The 19,348-nt window shown below is 35.8% G+C and overlaps 1 protein-coding gene across 1 annotated transcript in view; it reads right to left on the bottom strand.

Annotated features, from left to right (window-relative positions):
* Nucleotides 1–19,348, bottom strand: part of MORC1 (MORC family CW-type zinc finger 1) — a 168,629-nt gene that overhangs the window by 87,303 nt on the left and 61,978 nt on the right. Inside the window, 3 exon segments of the mRNA XM_045566120.1 lie at nt 12,418–12,572; nt 15,167–15,310; nt 18,317–18,381. Coding sequence (XP_045422076.1) covers nt 12,418–12,572; nt 15,167–15,310; nt 18,317–18,381 — 364 coding nt within the window.

Below are 19,348 nucleotides of genomic sequence, written 5' to 3'. Positions count from 1 at the left end.
CAGAAATAGAAAAACTCATCCTAATCCTCACATGAAATCTAAAAGAACCCTGAAGAGCAAAAAAAAAAAAAAAAATACTGAAAAATAATAACAGCTGGAGAACTCACACTTCCTAATTTCCAAACTGACTAAAGCTACAGTAATTTAAACAGTGTGGCACTGACATGAACACAGACATATAGACCAATAGACAGAGAATCTAGAAATAAACGTCTACATAGTCAAATATGGACAAATCATTTTTGACAAGGATGCCAAGATCATTCAATGGAGAAAAGACATTATTTTCTGGGAAAACTGGATATCCACATGCAAAAGAATGAAGCTGTACCCTTACCTAACACCATATACAAAAATTTAAGTCAAACTTAATCTACAAGCTAAATTTAAGACCTAAAGCTATAAAATTTGTAGAGAAAGAGCTTTGGAGCAAAAGCTTCATGACACTGAATTTAGCAATGATTTCTTGGATACAACATTAAAGGCACAGACAACAAAAGAAAAAAACAGACAAACTGGTACTCATGAAAATAAAAAGAACAATTGTTCATAAACACATCCACTGTAAAACAAAGTAAAAAGGCATCCCACACAATGGGAGAAAATATTTGCAAGTCATATATCTAATAAGAGATTAATATCCAGAATATGTGGAGAAATAAAAAAACTCAAGAACAAAAAATCCAATTCAAAAAGGTCAAAGAACTTGAACAGATACTTTTCCAAAGAAAATATACAAATAGCCAATAAGCCCATAAAAAAAGATACTCAAGGCTGGTCCCAGTGGTTCACACCTGTAATCCTAGCACTCCGGGAGGCCAAGGTGGGAGGATTACTTGAGGCCAAGAGTTTGAGACCAGCCTGGACAACATAGTGAGACCTCACTCTCTACAAAAAATTAGCTGGAAATGGTGTCACATTCCTGTAGTCCTGATGCTCAGAAAGATGAGGTGGGAAGATCTCCCAGGCCCAGGCCCAGGAGTTCAAGGCTGCAATGAGTTATGACCATGCCACTGAAGTACAGCTTGGGCAATATAGCAAGACACTGTCTCTACAAAAAAAAAAAAAAAAGAAAGAAAGAAAGAAATGTGTACCATCCTTGGGGAATGCATATTTTCTTAAAATTAAAAAAAAGATGCTCAATATCACTAATCATTAGAGAAATGCAAATCAAAAGTACAATGACCACTTACTTCTTCACATCCATTAGAATGGCCACTATTAAAAAAAAAAAACCAAAAAATAGTGTTAGTGAAGATGTGAAGAAACTGGAACCCCTATACATTGTTGGTGGGAATGTAAAATGGTGAAGCCACTGTGAAAAGAGTATGATGGTTTCTCAAAAAATTAAAAATAGAATTAACACATGATCTAACAATTCCACTTCTAGGTATACATTCAAAAGAAACTACAGCAGGGTCTCAATTTTCAGAAGACAACATATAAATGGTCAACAGGTATGGGAAAAAAATGTTCAACATGACTAAGCATCAAGGAAATGCAAATTAAAACCACAATAAGATATCACCTCACACCTGTTAGTATGGCTACTATCAAAGAGAAAAAAGATATGTGTAGGTGAAGATGTAGAGAAAAGGGAACCCTTACACACTGCTGGTGGGAATGTTAATTAGTACTGCCATTAGGAAAACAGTATGGCGATTTCCTCAAAAAATTAAAAATAGAACTACCATATGATACAGCAATCCCACTTCTGGGTACACATTTAAAGAAAATAAAATCAGTATGTCGAAGAGGTATCTGTAGTACCATGTTCACTACAGCACTATTTACAATAGCTAAGACATGGGATCAACCTAAATGTCCATCAGTGGATGAAGGGTTTCAGAACATGTAGTATACACAAACAATGAAATACTATTCAGCCTTTAAAAAGAAGTAAATCCTGTCATTTGCAGCAACATGGATGAACCTGGAGGACATTAAGTTAATTGAAATAAGTCAGGCACAGAAAGAAAAATGCTGCATATCTAACTTATATGTGGAATCCTAAAAAACAGAATTCATAGAAGCAGAGAGAAGAATGCTGGTTACCAGAGACTGGGGGAGGGGTTTTGGAGAGATGCTGGTCAAAGGATACAAAATTTCACTTAGGAAGAATAAGTTCAAGAGATCTATTGTCTATTATAGTGACTAATAATATATTATTTACTTGAAAATTGCTTTAAAAAAGAGAGGATCTCAGAGAAATTTACACAACCATGTTCATAGTAACATTATTCACAATAGCTCAAACATGGAAGCAATCCAAATGTCCATTGACAGATAAATGGATAAGCAAAATGTGGTAAATACATACAATGGAATATTATTCAGCCTTAAAACAGAAGAAAATTCTGACATATGCTACAACATGGATGAACCCTAACGATACTACTGTAAGTGAAATAAACCACTTACAAAAAGACAGGTGCTATATGGTTCCTCTCATCTGAGGTAATAAGAATAGTCAAAATCATAGAGATAGAAAGTAAAATGGTGGTTGCCAGGGGATGGAGGGAGAGGGGAATGGAGCTGTGGTATTGTTCTGTGGTATAGAGTTTCAGTTTGGCAAGATGAAAAGGATTTTGGAGATGGATGGTGGTGATGGTTGCGCAACAATGTGAATGTACTCAATGTCACTGAACTGCACACTTAAAAATGGTTAAGATGGTAAAATTTATGTTATGTATATTTTACCACAATAAAAAAAAATGGCAGGGAAAAAAAAACACTATGGAGCCCTACAGAAATTTAAGTTGCTGCTGTATTGTACTTGCCCTCTCTAAATGTTACTTTCCCATGAAGGCCACACCTTTCCAAAGGAACTGTGCTTTATAATTCTGCATGTCCTCAACATGCAGCTCAGTATCCCGCACCTAACAAGCCCTCAAAAAATGTTGCCGCTGCTTTTCCTGACAAAACACCTCATTAATGTGTTGTCTGGGATCAAATGAAGGTGAAATAATTTCTTTTCCCAAAAACATTAACTAAAACAGTTAATACAACCCAGCTAACTTATAAGATGATTATCAACTGTGATCCCCAACACAAACATTTTAAAGTGGTAAAACTACTAGGCTGTTAAGAACATGAACACACATTCCTTAAGGGTGGAGTAATCCTCTCCCTCCCTGCTCTGTGATCACACTACTCTTAAACACTTACACATTATAATTTAATTCACTTTATGCCTATTTTCCCCTCTGGATAGTAAAATCCTTGAAGACAGTGGTTACGCTTAGGATCTTGTTTACAATAGCTAAGACACGGAGCTTAATGTTTACTTGCAGGAGTAAATGCTACTAAGAACTACTGCCTATTGAAGGCAGAAATGGAAAATTTACTAGCCCAAATATCTAAAGACCAGACCTGACAGAAGACAGACATTACAACATATAAGGCAGATAACAGGGCAAAGAAATCAACCAAAATTTTTTGTTTTTTATTTTGCGGATCAGAAGTGTAGTTTTTGCTAACTGCTAATGGAACCTTGACTATTTTCCCTCAGATAGAAGATACGTCAACATGCACAACTTGCATTTGTGCTTCTGGTATTATTAAAACAAATTTTCTACAGAGTGGATCCTGAAGGTTCGGTAAATGTTTCAGCTGCAAAGACGACCAGAGGCATGGCAGTAGGAGGAAACATATCACATCAGTTTCTATTTTCTTTTATATGTTACTTAGTCCATAGAGATTTACACAGTTACCTTCACTTTCTTTCTATTCAAAATATATATATCCCAAAATGATAGTGATGATTGGAAGCTATACATTTACTGACATTTTCCAAACTGCATGTGCAGGGCACTACAGGCTAAGAGTTTGCATTTATAAAAATTCTTATCTACCCTACTCTGGCAAGAAATGGTAAAACTAATAACAATAATAATTTATTGTTTTAGGTTGGCCTTCATTAACAGAATGGTATATAATTATAAATATTTTTAATATATGGTTTTAATAACTGATGTTTGTGTTAATGTGTCTTAATGGTTTTAAAATTGCCCTTTCACCTAGAATTAAGAACAGTAAAATTTCAAAACTTGAAAAAGTAATCAACTTTTTAAAATATATTTTAAATATTTCTATCCACCTATGAAGAGTCATGCAGATGACCCAAAATTTATTAATTCCAAAATTATATTATTATTTTAACATCCTCAAGATAAGCTGATTCAAAAATTCAGTTTATTACTGTGAAAAATAAATGGCTGAAAACACACAGCTAATATTCAAAATTATAACATAATATATATCTCAAGACTTTTGTTTGAAGAACAAGCTTGTTAAATTAATAAGATAATCTGGAATTAATGCACACAATTAAAATCTCAATTTCTAGAACAAGTTCTTTGAGAAAAAAGCTATGCAAGGTCAATTTACTGCTACCTATGTATGGAATACTTTATTCGGTAGATTCCTAATGGTCACATTAATCTGATTAATTTTTCATGAGCTCTTAAGATGAGAAAAAAATAATGGGAAATAGTGCAATAACTTACTAAAAATTTGCCAAAAACCATTAACTAAAAGAGCAGTTTTCACAGTTATATTTTGCCTCTTAAGGACAGGAGAAATTCAACATCTTCTTAGATTTCAGTTTCATTTCTGTCCATAGAATGTACAATGACATCAAGGAATCAATTAGCCAAGGACAGAAGCAATCAAATTCAATAGTAAACTACCAAAGCAAAGCTTTGATGGTCTCCCAAGCAGGGCTGGGACAGTCTCATGTTATGGGCACAGTCAGTGGCAGAAGCATGTGGCAGCTGCTATGAGAACATTTTCATTTCTCCACTCTACTGTAAGCACAGTAGGCTCCACTGAAAAACTCCAGGAGTCTGCAGAGTTGGTCCAACTCACTCTAAATGTCAACCTCATCATTTCACCTGGCAATGTAGCACCATTTTCTCCTGTTCCCTGTCAGTGGTTACCCACCTTCTTAAGTATGAGGACCTCCTTAAGGTGCAAAAAAATTTCAGACCACCCCCACCTTAGAAAATATATGACAACAAAAAAATTACAAATAACACTTCTGAATAATTTTATATTTTACTACAACTACATCTTCATACATTTGAAAATTTGTAGCTTATATATATGTATAAGGCATGATGCCATTTTAGACAATTACTGGTAGACTTAGGAAGTCAAGCACTCCCTGGCATACTCTGAGATCCCCTGGGGCATCTTGGCTCCCAGTCTGGAACCACCTCATCCTGTGTATGGACTCTAGGAGGGAGCGGATTACAGGCCTCATTATAGCAAACCTTCAAAAACAACACTGAGGAAAATTAAGCTTTATCTGGTTCTTTCCTCAGGAAGAAGTAACTTTTACTTTCTTTTTTCAGTTTAAATTTTTATTTAGTCATAGTCATCGCTTTCCTTTGGATACATTCCAAATTCTTTCCAAAGTATGGAAATCAAAACCAGACATAAAAATGGATTTAAAGCGTATCAATAAAGAATTCTGTTATCATGGGCAATACAGCCTAGTCAGCTACCTATGTCTGCCTGACACCTGGGTTAGAATAGACTGTCTTTCTACCAGGACTCTTCTTACATTAGTCAAGACATACATGAAAACCGTTGACTAACTTAATGCTCTTAAAAGCCTAAAGATTCATATTTGATTTTTTATTAATATAATTTATGCTTAATTCTGATGACATTATTTTATTTTTTTATGGATTGGAAGAGTTAATATTTTTAAAATAAATTTTGTTGTGTACATTTAATGTATACAACATGATGTTATGGGATACAAACAGAGAGTAAAAAGATTACTATAGTGAAGCAAATAAACATATCCATCATCTCACATGGTTACCATTTTTTGTTTTGTTTTTGTGGCAAGAGTAGCTAAAATCTAGTCATTTAGTGTAAATCCCATATACAGTACAATTTTTTTTACTTCAAAGAAGCATTGTGAGCTGCTTTATTACAGTGAATTAAACCATTTAACAATCTGTGAACTTCATAAGCAAGTGTTTAAAACATGATTTTCAAAGATGTTCCTTACCATTGTGACTAAAGCCATAACGCAAGGAGTTTACATACACATGTTTAAGAAATGAATTTCAGCATGTTAAAGATGCATTGTGATCTGCTTTATTACAGTAAATTGAACTGTTTACCAAACTGTGAATCCCATATACATTTTATTACCTATAGTCCTTATGTTGTACATTAGATCTCTGATTGCACTGTTTTAAATTCAGAGTCATTAAATATAACTTACTCTTCTTTACTAAACTACACATAACCAGGCTGATGAGGAGAGTTTTGAGGTCTTGCTTTAGATATGGCAGGGAAAAATCAAACTATAAGAATCAACTTATATTGAATGGCAGACAAAACAAAGGTGCCAGACTTTTTAGCATTTTATTTGCAATATGGGTAAGATCTTCTGAGATATTTTAGCAAGAAACTTCATTGTAAATGTAAAAAAGTCATTATCATGATAATACAAGTACAATCAGAGAGAAAAGGAAACATAAGTGTCAATGGTAATAATTCCAATTATCAGGCAAAAGCAATGTAAATGGATAAAATCTAAGAATGTGATTTTTTTTCAATAGTCAATCCAACGAACTCTTGAACCATTCTGCTATTTGCTGAGACTGACATGAAGTAATGATTTTAAACACAGTATACATGTATGCCATATAAATCAATTAGGCAAAATGTTAACATCATATTTTAATGTTTTTATTGTGCCTCCAATTCTTCTCACATCAAGCTTTTATCCAAAGCAATTTCTTAGTAGTATGGAGTTCTGCTGCTTCCGTCAAATAGTAAAATTACCAACATGGGTAACCAAATAGTAGGTCGAAAGAAGTTTTTCTTTTATATTAAGTACTAGAGCTAATAAAGGAAGAAAATAGGGTAGAATATCATTTTTTGGAATTCCTAGGGGATCTGAGCATTGATTGATCATTAACCGCTAATATCATTAAAAGAGAGGCAATCAACCTCCTGATGGAAGAACATACTACCACCTAGGAAGCATCTTGACAAAAACCCATTTGAATCTGATTAAACTGTTAGTCTACGTTCTACCAATTTACAAAAAAAATAAATAAACAGACTGAAAGAACCTGTTAAACTACAGCCAGCAAAATCTAGACTATGTCTAGATTTAGTCTACAAACAGGAGAAACAAGAGTGGGGGGAAGAGACAGGAAAGAGCATAGAAAGAGGGGGCCTTACGGATTGTATTATAAGATAATCAGAAATATGAGCAACAGACTGTATGTTTTATGATGTTAAGGAGGTATTGATAATTTTTTAGGTGTGATATTTGTACTATGATTTTTAAGGAATACTTTTAGAAACACATGTTAAAATACTTATGGATATAATTATATAGTGTCTGGAATTGCCTTTGTAATCCAGTTGTGGGGGAGTAAGTGGGCGAATGGATGAAACCAGTTCACTCAGTTGATAATTGTTAAAGATAGATAATGGGTTTACAGGGTTTGATTATAATAATCTCTTTGATTCTAATTTTGAAATTCCCCACGTGTATTAGTTTGCTAGGGCTGCTATAACAAAATACCACAGACAGGGAGGCTTAAAAAACAGACATATTTTCTCACTATTCTGAAGGCTCATTGTTGGCAGGCTTGGTTTCTTCTGAGGCTTTTATACTCTGCTTGCAGATGGCCACCTTCTTGTTTTGTCCTCACATGGTCTTTCCTTTGTGTGTACCCATATCTGGTGTCTCTGTGTGTATCCAAGTTTCCTCTTCTTATGAGGACACTAGTTGGACTGGATTAGGGCCCACCCTAAAGACTCCATTTTAACTTAATTACCTCTTTAAAGGCCCAATCTCCAAATACAGTCACATTCTGAGGTACTGGGAGTTAGGGCTTCAGTGTATAAACTTGAGAAGGACAAAATTTAGCCCAAAACATCATAATAAATTTAAAGGTAAAACATAAAACATATTTATAACTCAATATCTTAAAATAAAATCATAAAATCCATAACTTCAAAAGCTGAATTTAAAAAAGATAAGTATTATTTCTGGGCCTGCACCTTCAAATAAACTTGTCTCTCATTCTCACCTTTTAACATTTACCCAAGCCTCCTCACTCATCCCTAGCAGAGATGTTATTAATATATTTCATTTTTCTTGTAGTGCCTTTCTGAGATTTTAGAGACTAAAGTACATCAAAAGGGAAACAATTTTGTGTGAGCAGCCAGCTATATCCAGGTCCAAGAGCATTATCTCTTTTTCAAGAAAATATTCATCTAACAAATACTATTCCTTACTTTCAAAATTATGCACAAACAGGGAAATTGATATGAGTCAGGAGACAACACAACTAGGAACAGTTGCAATTGGTTAATTATCCGCACCCAGTGCCCCATGCACCCATTTTCACCTCAGTGGAGTTCACCGGTGGAGCCACAGTGCTTTATTTTCCTGTCCTGTGCAACACTTACATAAAACCATAGAGAAAACACTAGCCAGACTTTACATAAATCTGGAGATATGACACATTTCATAGAAGTCAGCATCAGATTCAAAAGAAGGACCTGACAACCTGAAAGAATGGAGCCTGATAAGTTGATAAAATTTATCAAGGATAAATGTATGATTCTACACTAGAATTTAAAACACTTATGAAAAAATAAGTAAAGAGCGGTATGGTTTTATAACAACATACATTAAAAATTTTGTTTAAAACTTTGGTAATAAAGACACTGAGGGTCAATATGTGCTTACTGAAAGTTAATATATTATTAGGCTCCACCAACAGGATTATAACAACTCAAAAGAAATATGATGATCCTATTTCAATTAAGGCTGTTCAGGTTTCATCCTGAATATTTTGTTTCTAGGTGATACAATGCTAGAATTGTGATTACATTTAATACCACATTGAATGAAGAACAGTGGTAAAACTTGAAAATCTTAGTCAAGATAAAACAAGACTGAAGAGAGATATAATCTTGTCTTTAAATATCTGGAGGGCTGTCATCTGGAAAGGCTTTAGGCCTATCCTCCATGGCCCCAAGCAGTAAGAACTAAGCAGGCCTGGCCAGCTTCTCCTCATCCTTTAGGAAATGTCACTTTCTCAGGGAGGCCTTCCTTAGTCTACAGAGTGTGGACTCCCAGCCACTGGCTTCTGCAGCTTTCATTCTTCTCTGTTGGGCACCAATCCTATTTCTGTTTGTCAAATTATGTTAGCCTGTATCTTAGTCCATTTGGGTTGCTACAACAACTGGGTGGCTTATAAACAACAGAAATTTATTTCTCACAGTTCCAGACACTGGGAAGTCTAAGATCAAGGCACTGGTAGAGTCAGAGTCTGGTGAGGGCTCGCTTCCTGGTTCATAGACGGGTGTCCTCTCACTCTAAACCTCACATGGTGGAAGGGGTGAGGGGCCTCTTTTGGGACTCCTTGGTAACTATACTAATCCAAATCACAAAGCCTGTGCTCTCATAACCTAATCACCCCCGAAAGGTCCCACCTCCCAATACCCTCATCTTGGGGGTTAGAATTTCAACATACGAATTTTGACAGGACACAAACACTCAGACCACAGCACTCTCCTAGATTGCACATTCCCAGAGAGGACAGACCACGTCTGATTTGTTAGTCCTAGAGCACTCACACCTAGCACAGTTGAATGAATTAAAAACACATGAGAAGTAGATTTGGATTTAACATGAAGACGTATTTTTTAATGGAGTTGTGCGGAGGTGCATAGGCTGCCTCAAGAGGTAGCAATTATCCTTTCATGGGAGGTCTTCATTCAGGCTTAAAATGGCAGTGAGGTAGAGGAGATTAAAGGTGACTGGACTAAATGACTTTTAGCCTCCTTGCCAACTGAGGAACTATGATTTGAATTCTGCTGGGAAAGGTTAGGCTTATTACATCATAGATTTCATTTTATCACATCAGCTCAATTCTGAAACACTTTGGAAAAGTTTAGTAATAAATTTCTACGTAATTTTTTCTGTGGAAACCTAAATTTTATTTGATGTTTTTCCCCATATTTTCTTTCTCCTTCTCTCCCTGCTCCCCAAAGCTGATGATTATTATTTCCATTTTATTGTAAGGAACATAAAACTTTAGAAAACACAGTAGCAGACAGTGAGGTGAGGTCAGACTCACCACAGGAAAAATATTTCTGAGATTTTTAGCATTAACTGTGCCAAAAGTAAATGCAGATTTGATAAATGACATAAAGTCATTAACTCTCCACTTCTGCTGATTCAATTTTTATAAGGGCCCAATTTTCATAAAAACACATCAGATTTTTAGCAAATATAAAGATTGCATCTTTTATTTATAAGGCAAAAAAATCTACCAAACACTTTTCACTAAAATTGTGTGCCCTGTAATTCTGGCTTTCAGAATATTAGTCAAGCATTACGTAACTTTGGTTATTCCTGTGGGAATTAATAAGTAAAGATCTCAAAGGTCAAGCTCCTTAGAAGTTACTGAAATATCAGTTCTGACCCTGATTACTTGATTTAGTTTCAAGTCTGGGATGAAGCTGCCAGATTTATGAACAAATACACAACATACTTGCTATCCTTCCTCCATCCTCTGCCTTCCTTTTGAGGAACATCTTTTGTAAGCGTGTCCTCTAGCCCGAAATCAATTCATAGAACAATTATGGAATTAGGAAAACAGTATGTTCTTAACCAGTAATAATAAAAATAACTACATAACATTTATTTGAACTCTATTACATCCATTGTAAAGGTTCTGACAAAAACTAGGTAGCTAGGACAGGAGAATTACATAAAGAGGGAGGGGGGCACTGGGTAACTGATACCCTAGAGTTGAGAGTACAATTGTTGGGAGGGAGCCCACACACCAGGCAAAGGAGCTTAGGGAAAGCTCCACCCACAAGGGGGACTGAGATGGCTCTCCTAAGTGTGGGCTGGATGGAGACAATTTCTATGACTTTTAAACTTAATGCCTTCCTCTTTCAGGGGACTTAATTCCTTGTTCTAAGGATGAGCAAGACAAGGAAAAGATTACAGAGAAGATATGAGAAGAATGGGAAGTTTCACAATTTTCAAATGCTTAACATCTTCCTTTTGTATTATGTCATGCTAAGATTTAAAGACCAAGGAATAGACATTTAATTTATACTATGTTTATATTTATACCTTTCTATGTTTTCTACAAACATCCAAACCCTGCCAAATAATGTAAATATTTCTAGGTTTAATGTAACTTCAAACATGTCTCTGAAAAAAAAAAAAAAAGACTGGTGAAAAAAGTATGCCTATCCTAAAAAAAATTACATGTGTATATTCTTCAGAGCAGAGCTTCTCAAAGTTGAATGTCTATACAATAATCACCTGGAGGTCTTGTGAAATGCAGATTTTAGTTCAACAGGTCTCAGGTGGGCTCCCTGCATTTCTAACAAGCTCCAGGTAATGCCGACACTACTGGTCACAGGCCCCATTTTGAGTAGATTATAGACCCAATGTGAAAATCCAACTTTGGTAGGAAATCTGTCCCCTCAACTTCATTGCTCCATTTATTTTTTTCCCCTGAGTTCCTACACTTTTCCCTGTTTCACTGGTGAGAAAATCTTAGGTCCAAGCAGGGTGAGTACGAAAGAAAATAAAATATTCTAAAGTTACAAAGTCAGGTGGAGCAATAAGAAAATTTTAACTTGTCTCAAGGATAGAGACATATTTTTTGATATGCATGAATTATACATACTTCATGCAAATCACTGAACAAATACATGGTAGCCTATTTCTTTTCATAAATGAAGCTCTATGTCTGCATAACTTAAGAAAAAGTTTATTTAATTAATGCATAGCACACCATCTCATTAAGGTATTTCTAGGAGTGATGTGATTTGAATAAGTCACATTTTCCAGATAACTGAAGTTTATCTTTTTAAGTTTAAAAAGAATTTTTTTTAGTGATTTTTTAATTGAAATCTTTCTCAAATAATATACTCAAGAATTGGGAAATATAACAAAGCTTATCATATCTACAGTTACCCAAGGTCAATAGTTATTACTCCATGGCATGATATAACAGTGTGATAAAAACTGCTAAGGTCTACGTGGGACTATGTGCTCTTACACGGTGGAGTATCAGTGTCCTCCAAGGGTTTTTCAGTCTATTTGTAGCAACCTTCTGCTTCCTTCCTCCATGGTCAGCTGCCACTTCACACTGCTCTGACTGCTCTCTCCTGACAATTTCTAATCTGCTGCTTTCTTTTTCATATGATATCCTAGGAAATATTCTGAAACTGGCATCTTTCTCACTTCTGTTATGTTTTTAAAGCAGGAACTCCTTTTCTGGGTTTTGGGTATTTGTTACCTAAATCAATGTAATCACTTTAGCTTAAAGAACCCACACAAGTTGATCCTTCTTTAAGTATCTCTTACTATGAGTACTGAATACTCACTGATCCCGGTGTCCTTACAGTACTGGACCAAGTACTGTCCCATGACTTTTAGTAGATGATTATATTCTTGGACATTGAGAAATTCCTGTTTATTATGGGATGGTTCCATAATCTCCAAGGGTATATTAACAATTCCAACCACTCCTGCACCAAGTCTAAAAGAATAAATGCATATATAAATTTTGTACAATTTGGCTAAAGAATAAAAAAATCAATATATTCTGGTCATTTGAAATCAATTTTTCAAAAATAAATTCATTTACTTGGTCTGAACCATGTCAAAATTTAATAAGGTACTCAATTTTCTTTCTTTTTTTTTTTTTTTTTGAGACAGAGTCTTGCTCTGTTGCCCAGGCTAGACTGAGTGCTGTGGCGTCAGCCTAGCTCACAGCAACCTCAAACTCCTGGGCTTAAGCAATCCTACTGCCTCAGCCTCCCAAGTAGCTGGGACTACAGGCATGTGCCACCATGCCCACCTAATTTTTTCTATATATATTTTTAGTTGGCCAGATCATTTCTTTCTATTTTTGGTAGAGATGTGGTCTCGCTCTTGCTCAGGCTGGTCTCAAACTCCTGACCTCGAGCCATCCACCCGCCTCGGCCTCCCAGAGTGCTAGGATTACAGGTGTGAGCCACTGCGCCCGGCCCCAATTTTCTTATAATAAATCTACGGTAATCCCAAGTGTGTTCTGTCCTATAATATAAAATCACGTTAGCACATCATTTCTGAATATGACCGCTTTTTCCAAACCCATCACCTTACATGGGGAGTCATGGTAGGAAGGATGGAGAGGCCTTTTAGCATTAAACGCCAGTAATGGAGCCTTACTGCAACAAACTGGCATAATCCTCTAAATGACACTGGCCAGAGAGTCTCCTTCTTTGTCCTCATTTCAACTTTCAAGTTGGGTTTCTCCTCATTATTGCAGAGGACCACGAGGTGCTCCATGAATTCTACTAAGGGACTATAAGGGTTGGGTTACCCCACAGGGTTACAAGTATCTGACTCTATTTTTTTCTCACTTTCTTAGTGGCATGTGATGCACATAGCTGGGATATTCTGCTTGGTGACATAACCTCTTTGGGGAAAGAGTATTCAGTTGTCTAAGTCTTCAGGGCTCCCCCACTGCCCTTTTCATGGCACACATGTCAAGCCTTCTCAATTTGGGGCCCCTGCTTGTCATGTTTTTCACCACTTTCCTCTTCCAACCTGCTTTGTGTTCCCTATTCATTCTGTAAGTCTAAATTTGGGCACCACTTCTTCCAGGAAGCCTGACTTGACTTCCCCAGTTTGGTTTACTGCCCCTTCTAACTGCTCTTTTTGCATCTGATGCTCACCTCTAACATAATAGTCATTCATTCATTCAAGCTCAGCACCTGGCCCCTGTTCCAGGAACTAGGAATACAGCGATAAACCAGAAAGACAAGGTTCCTGGTTTTGAAGTTTCTCTTGTACTGAAGAGTGACAGTCATGAAGCTAAAAATCAGGTAAATGTACAAGACCATTTCAGATGATCAGTGGTATAAGGAACATAACACAAGTGCTGTAATACATAAAGAGTGACAGGTGGATGGGGTAAGGGGCGGGGCCAATTTTAATTAGACAGTCAGGGAGGACTTTCCTGTGGAGAGGACTTTAGGCTTTAGGCTCATAGCTGAATGGCACGCCTGGGCCAGCAGTAAGAAGATCTGAGGACAGGATGTTCAAGGCTGAGGGAATTCCAAGTGCCAAAGCCTTAATACAGGAATGAGGTTAGGTCTGAGGAATAGGAAATGCGAAAGGATAGGATAAGAGTAGGGACCTGGGAGTCTCAGAGCCAGGCAGAGGCCAGATCTGACACCTTGATAAGTAGTTCTATTCTGAATGTACTGGAGTTTTAAGCCAGAGAGTCAACTAACTGAAGTTGTAAAAGATCATTCTTGCTGTTTTCCCACAACATAAAAAATGTGCATTTATATGCTTGTCCCTTTCAGTGGACTGCAAGTTCCTTAGCCAAAGGTAGTAGGTCTTGACCATTTTGTCTGCAGAGCTTTGTACAGTGCCCGGCACACTGGCACATGACACTGCAATGTAAGTGCTTGTTGAATGAACAATGAATGAATTGCTAATTCCTTGAGATTGAGGAAGCAAGATGATAAATGCTTCCCTAACCCATTCTACTGGTCACAGTTATCTTGTCTATCCTTTTCTGTTTGTCCATTCAGAACTCCACATAAATGATGAAAGCAGCTTGTAGAATTTCAGAACACTGGGAAAGCACCAGAATGTATTACTCTAGAATCTAAATAAGGTGGAAAGCTTTAATAATATATGCTTATGCAGGTAACTGGCAAGAGCTCATACATATAGGGACTGCACAAAACGTTAACTGGATTGCTTTACAAGACTATATACATTTTTTTTTCTTTCTCTTCTAAAATTTTAAAAATATGATTGCATTATTTTTAAATTGATAAAACATTAAAAATTTAACCTAAATAGATGGCACAAGAAATGGTAAAACATCAAGTTGCTCAAGGAATGCATTGAAAAAATTTACCAAAGTGTGATTTTTTCCTTAGAGCATGCATGCAGCTTCACTGATATTATAAATTAGGCAGATTAATGCCTGTGCATTGACAGGGAGGGTGAACAGAGAATATGACACCTGCTCCCATCATGATTAATCTCTCATCTCACTCCACAGACAGAATCTCACTGCAACCTCCCTCTCCCTGCTTGTGCATCTAAAAACAAAAATATACTTACAAGGACTTCAGCTTCAACTGTGGGCCCACTTTCTCATGCATTTTGATCAAACGGTTATTACTGTAAATGAACATTCCAGCTTGGCTTCGGTTTTCTATGTTCACCCCAAAGAACAGGGAGAGTGTTCTTGCTTTTTTTAATTCTCTAGAATTATATTTAGAAAAGGTTTTTAAAAAGTGTTTTTATTAAATAAAAATATAATTTACAAAACTGCTAATAATTAAACTCAGAAAGTAAACATCAAAGGAATGTATAAAAATACACAAATATTTTACAAAACCTTGTAGGTTACACTCAGTATCTCTGTATAGCAAGTATTCTGTATAAATATGATGCCAATACCTATACCAAACACATACATTCTTTGACTCAAAAACAAATCTGCCAGTTTAAATTTATAAGAACTAGAAAATGCCAAATGAGTTCTCAAATGTTAACTGCTCTAATGTACATTAGAGGATTTTTGAAACAATGATGACTTGGATATTTTAAATTTTAGGTAGTTCCAAGAATGGATGTAATTTCTAACTTTCAGCATGTTCTCAAGTCTCCAAATATCCTACATAGATTGGAATGTGCCAAAAGATATTCTTTGGCTTTCTCTCTAACCTTTTCCAGAATAAAAGGTAAATAAAAGTTAATAAAGCAAGTTTACAAGGGCAACAGATATGAGTTCCTATTTTTCTGACTCTGACCTTCTATATTATGTTTTGTATGACTTTTCTATTAGAATTATAAAAATAGAAATCAAGCAATAGCAGACTATGATGGAAACAACTATAGTAACAGGAGGCTGCGAGGAGCTATGAAAGTGCCTGGATGTGAGAGGCAGACCTGGCTTCAAACACAGGTTCGTCTTTGTAACAACCACGTGACCAGGGATGAGGCTCTTAAACTTTCTGTCTCATCCGAAAAATAGGAATAATACCTACCTAGCCACTTGGGATGCAGTGAAAACTAAAAGAGATAATGTTAAATATAAACCTGGAACAGATTAGGTGCATAACAAATGTTATTTTTCTTTTCCCAGCCAAGGATGGCACTAAATACAATTCTTCCCTTCGCTCACCCTGTAGCTCCCCTCCCTTCATAAACACGGCCTTTTCTTTTCAGATTCATGACCCTGTGCTATTACAATTGATATAATATACTTATAGGATTTATTAATTGCATCTATCATTAAAGTACAATGATAAAGTTCTATCAGTCCTTCTATGTGAATATGATATACACAGTACATAAGACTTTCTTAGGAAGTTCTTGACATGGGTTAATATATTATGTATTTATTAAACGCATGTGCATCTAAGGTTAAACATACATGAATCAAACATTTTCTAAAAAATCAATACTCAATAATGAGATTCCAACTCTTCAACAAAAAAGAGTACTGACTGAGTAAGGCAGCCCTAAACAGGGTGTTACAGGATATGGCATAGTCACTCTGCAATATTAAGTGGCATACTGATTGTCTTCAAATTTTTTAAAAAACAGAATTTCACTACAAAACCAAGTTCATAGCAACTGGCATTATGACTAATAAAATAGTGATTGCTAACTCTTCATACATGTCACTGTATAAACTTTTTATACAGTGAGGTTGTTTCAATAAAGTTTTTCTTCTTTCTTTAGACCTTTCTAAAGTCTTGAGAGAGGACTTTGCTTTTTAATTAAAATTACTATGACATTTATTTGAAATATTCTGATAAATGTATAAATAACATTTCAAATTTTACTTATTTTGGTAAGTGTATAATTAACATTTCAAATTTAAGTTTTGAGGAATGTTATATTTATATGTCAATGCACAGTTCACCAAAAATGATGTTGAAAACTCATCATACTTCCCTAAAACATAATTTCTCAAAGATACTGTAGTTTTCAAAGTATAACCTTACTTGGACAGCAGTGATTATTTTCAGTTTAACTTGTTTAGCACCTGAGTTAGAAAGCAAGTCAACCTTATAAATAAAAATTCATTCATGTGCTGCATAATTACATTTTGGTTAATGACAGACCACATATATGATGGTGGTCCCATAAGATTATAATACCATATTTTTACCACACCTTTTCTATGTTGAGATATGTCTAGATACACAAATACCATTGTGTTACAAATGCCTGCAGTATTCAGTGCAGTAACATGCTTTACAGACTTGTAGCCTAGGAGCAACAGGCTGTACCATATAGCCTAGGTATGTAGTAGGTATACCATCTACATTTCTGTAAGTACACAGTGACGAAACAGCCTAATGACACATTTTTCAGAATGTATCCCATCGTAAAGCGACATGACTATTTATTTTTAACAGAGCCTAGCTATTTTTATTTTAACTATATATAATTACTAACATTATTTCCTATTTGAAATTTTAAGCTATTTGACAATAAAGAAACTAGGACTAACCCTCTAGAATTTATTTATTTATTTTTTTTTTTTTTGAGACAGAGTCTCACTTTCTTGCCCGGGCTAGAGTGAGTGCCGTGGCATCAGCCTAGCTCACAGCAACCTCAAACTCCTGGGCTTAAGCGATCCTACTGCCTCAGCCTCCCGAGTAGCTGGGACTACAGGCATGAGCCACCATGCCCGACTAATTTTTTTTTTTGTATATATATTTTTAGTTGGCCAGATAATTTCTTTCTATTTTTAGTAGAGACGGGGTCTCACTCTTGCTCAGGCTGGTCTCAAACTCCTGACCTCGAGCGATCCACCCGCCTCGGCCTCCCAGAGCTAGGATTACAGGCGTGAGCCACCGCGCCCGGCCTAACCCTCTAGAATTTAAATGACAAAGGACACAGAGGAAGAGTAAGTTGTCACCCTGATCCCCTTGGAAGTTCACTTCTTTATCCAGACATCTTCATCAGCCCAAACAACCAAATGCTGAACTAATTTTTAACTTCTTTTAAGAAGTTTTAACATTATGTAGACACATACGTGTACATGTAAATATTTATTTACTTTATAAATATTTTACATTGTTTATTTTGGTTGGGGCACCTTGACCATATTAAGATTCATACCATAAGATGTCACAAGTTGAAAAAGAGAAATTGTCACAGTAACTACCAAATCCACCTACTAGAAATCAGAATTTGCTTTAACGTAGCACAGAGAATTCTTGCAAACAAAAAAACTTTATGCCTTACCTCTGCTTCTCTTTAAGGTTCTTACGTTTTGCTTCTACATCTTCCAAAGCTTTCTGTAATACATCCTAGAGAAGTACATTTGATTGGAAGAGAACATAATACCATTGAATTAATGAAAGACAAGCTGATATTATCCTTTTATCCAAATGTTTCAAAGGAAACAATTATAGCTCACATTGCCTAACGTAATTCTAGCATGGTAAATAATCAATACTTGATAAATGATGAAATTCCAATAGCTACGAAGATAAACCAAATCCTAGCCCACTGTTCTCTTTTTGTACATATTCAGATGTCCTCTCTGCCTTTTAGAGAAAGAACCTTTACTCCCCAAATTGGCATGGTGGCTTTGACACAAACTACATAAAATTTTGCTGCGTTATTCAATGTACCTAAGCTCTGGCTTTTGTCTGTGAGAACAAGATATGCTCAATTATGTGATCACTAAGTGTTCTCTCAGAAAAAAAAAGATAATTAAAAAATGTTGTTAGTAGCCAAAAGAAAATGTCTCCTCCATATCAAATTCGGGTTACTTCTAACTAATACTCTCCTAACTTTCCCTTTATGGGATACCCACCCCTAGGCTTTTTCCCTTCCAGAGTGCTCTTATGCCAATGCCCAGATGTCTTTCTTATCTACTCTATTAATTTGATATATTGATTCATTCACTACCCTATTCTAATGATAAAAGGAGTCATTCATTATTACTGTTCTCCCACACATGAGAATAGACTTGTGATGTGCTTCATCCACCTGATGTGAGAAGTGGGCCTCTCTTTTGATGAGCTTATCACTGACTGAATAATATTTTCATTGGCTTTCAAGTAAAAGAAAATGGAAAATAGCTGGCAAGTATTCCATTTCAAATTCAACTGCCTGGAAGAATTTAAAAGGTCGAAAGTTCAGGTTATTCTGCTTTGCTCTCTTCTCTGCCTTGAAGAATCCAGAGTGCACTGTGTGAGAGCAACAAAGCAAATTGGTCAAAGACTTCCCCACCCTGCCTGACAGTGCCCTCAGTGCACAGAGCAAAGA

Source organism: Lemur catta, chromosome 1 (genome assembly GCF_020740605.2).
Source record: "Lemur catta isolate mLemCat1 chromosome 1, mLemCat1.pri, whole genome shotgun sequence".
NCBI classification, from domain to species: Eukaryota; Metazoa; Chordata; class Mammalia; order Primates; family Lemuridae; genus Lemur; species Lemur catta.
Note: the sequence above shows the minus strand (reverse complement) of the source record. Positions and strands in the feature narration are given on the sequence as shown.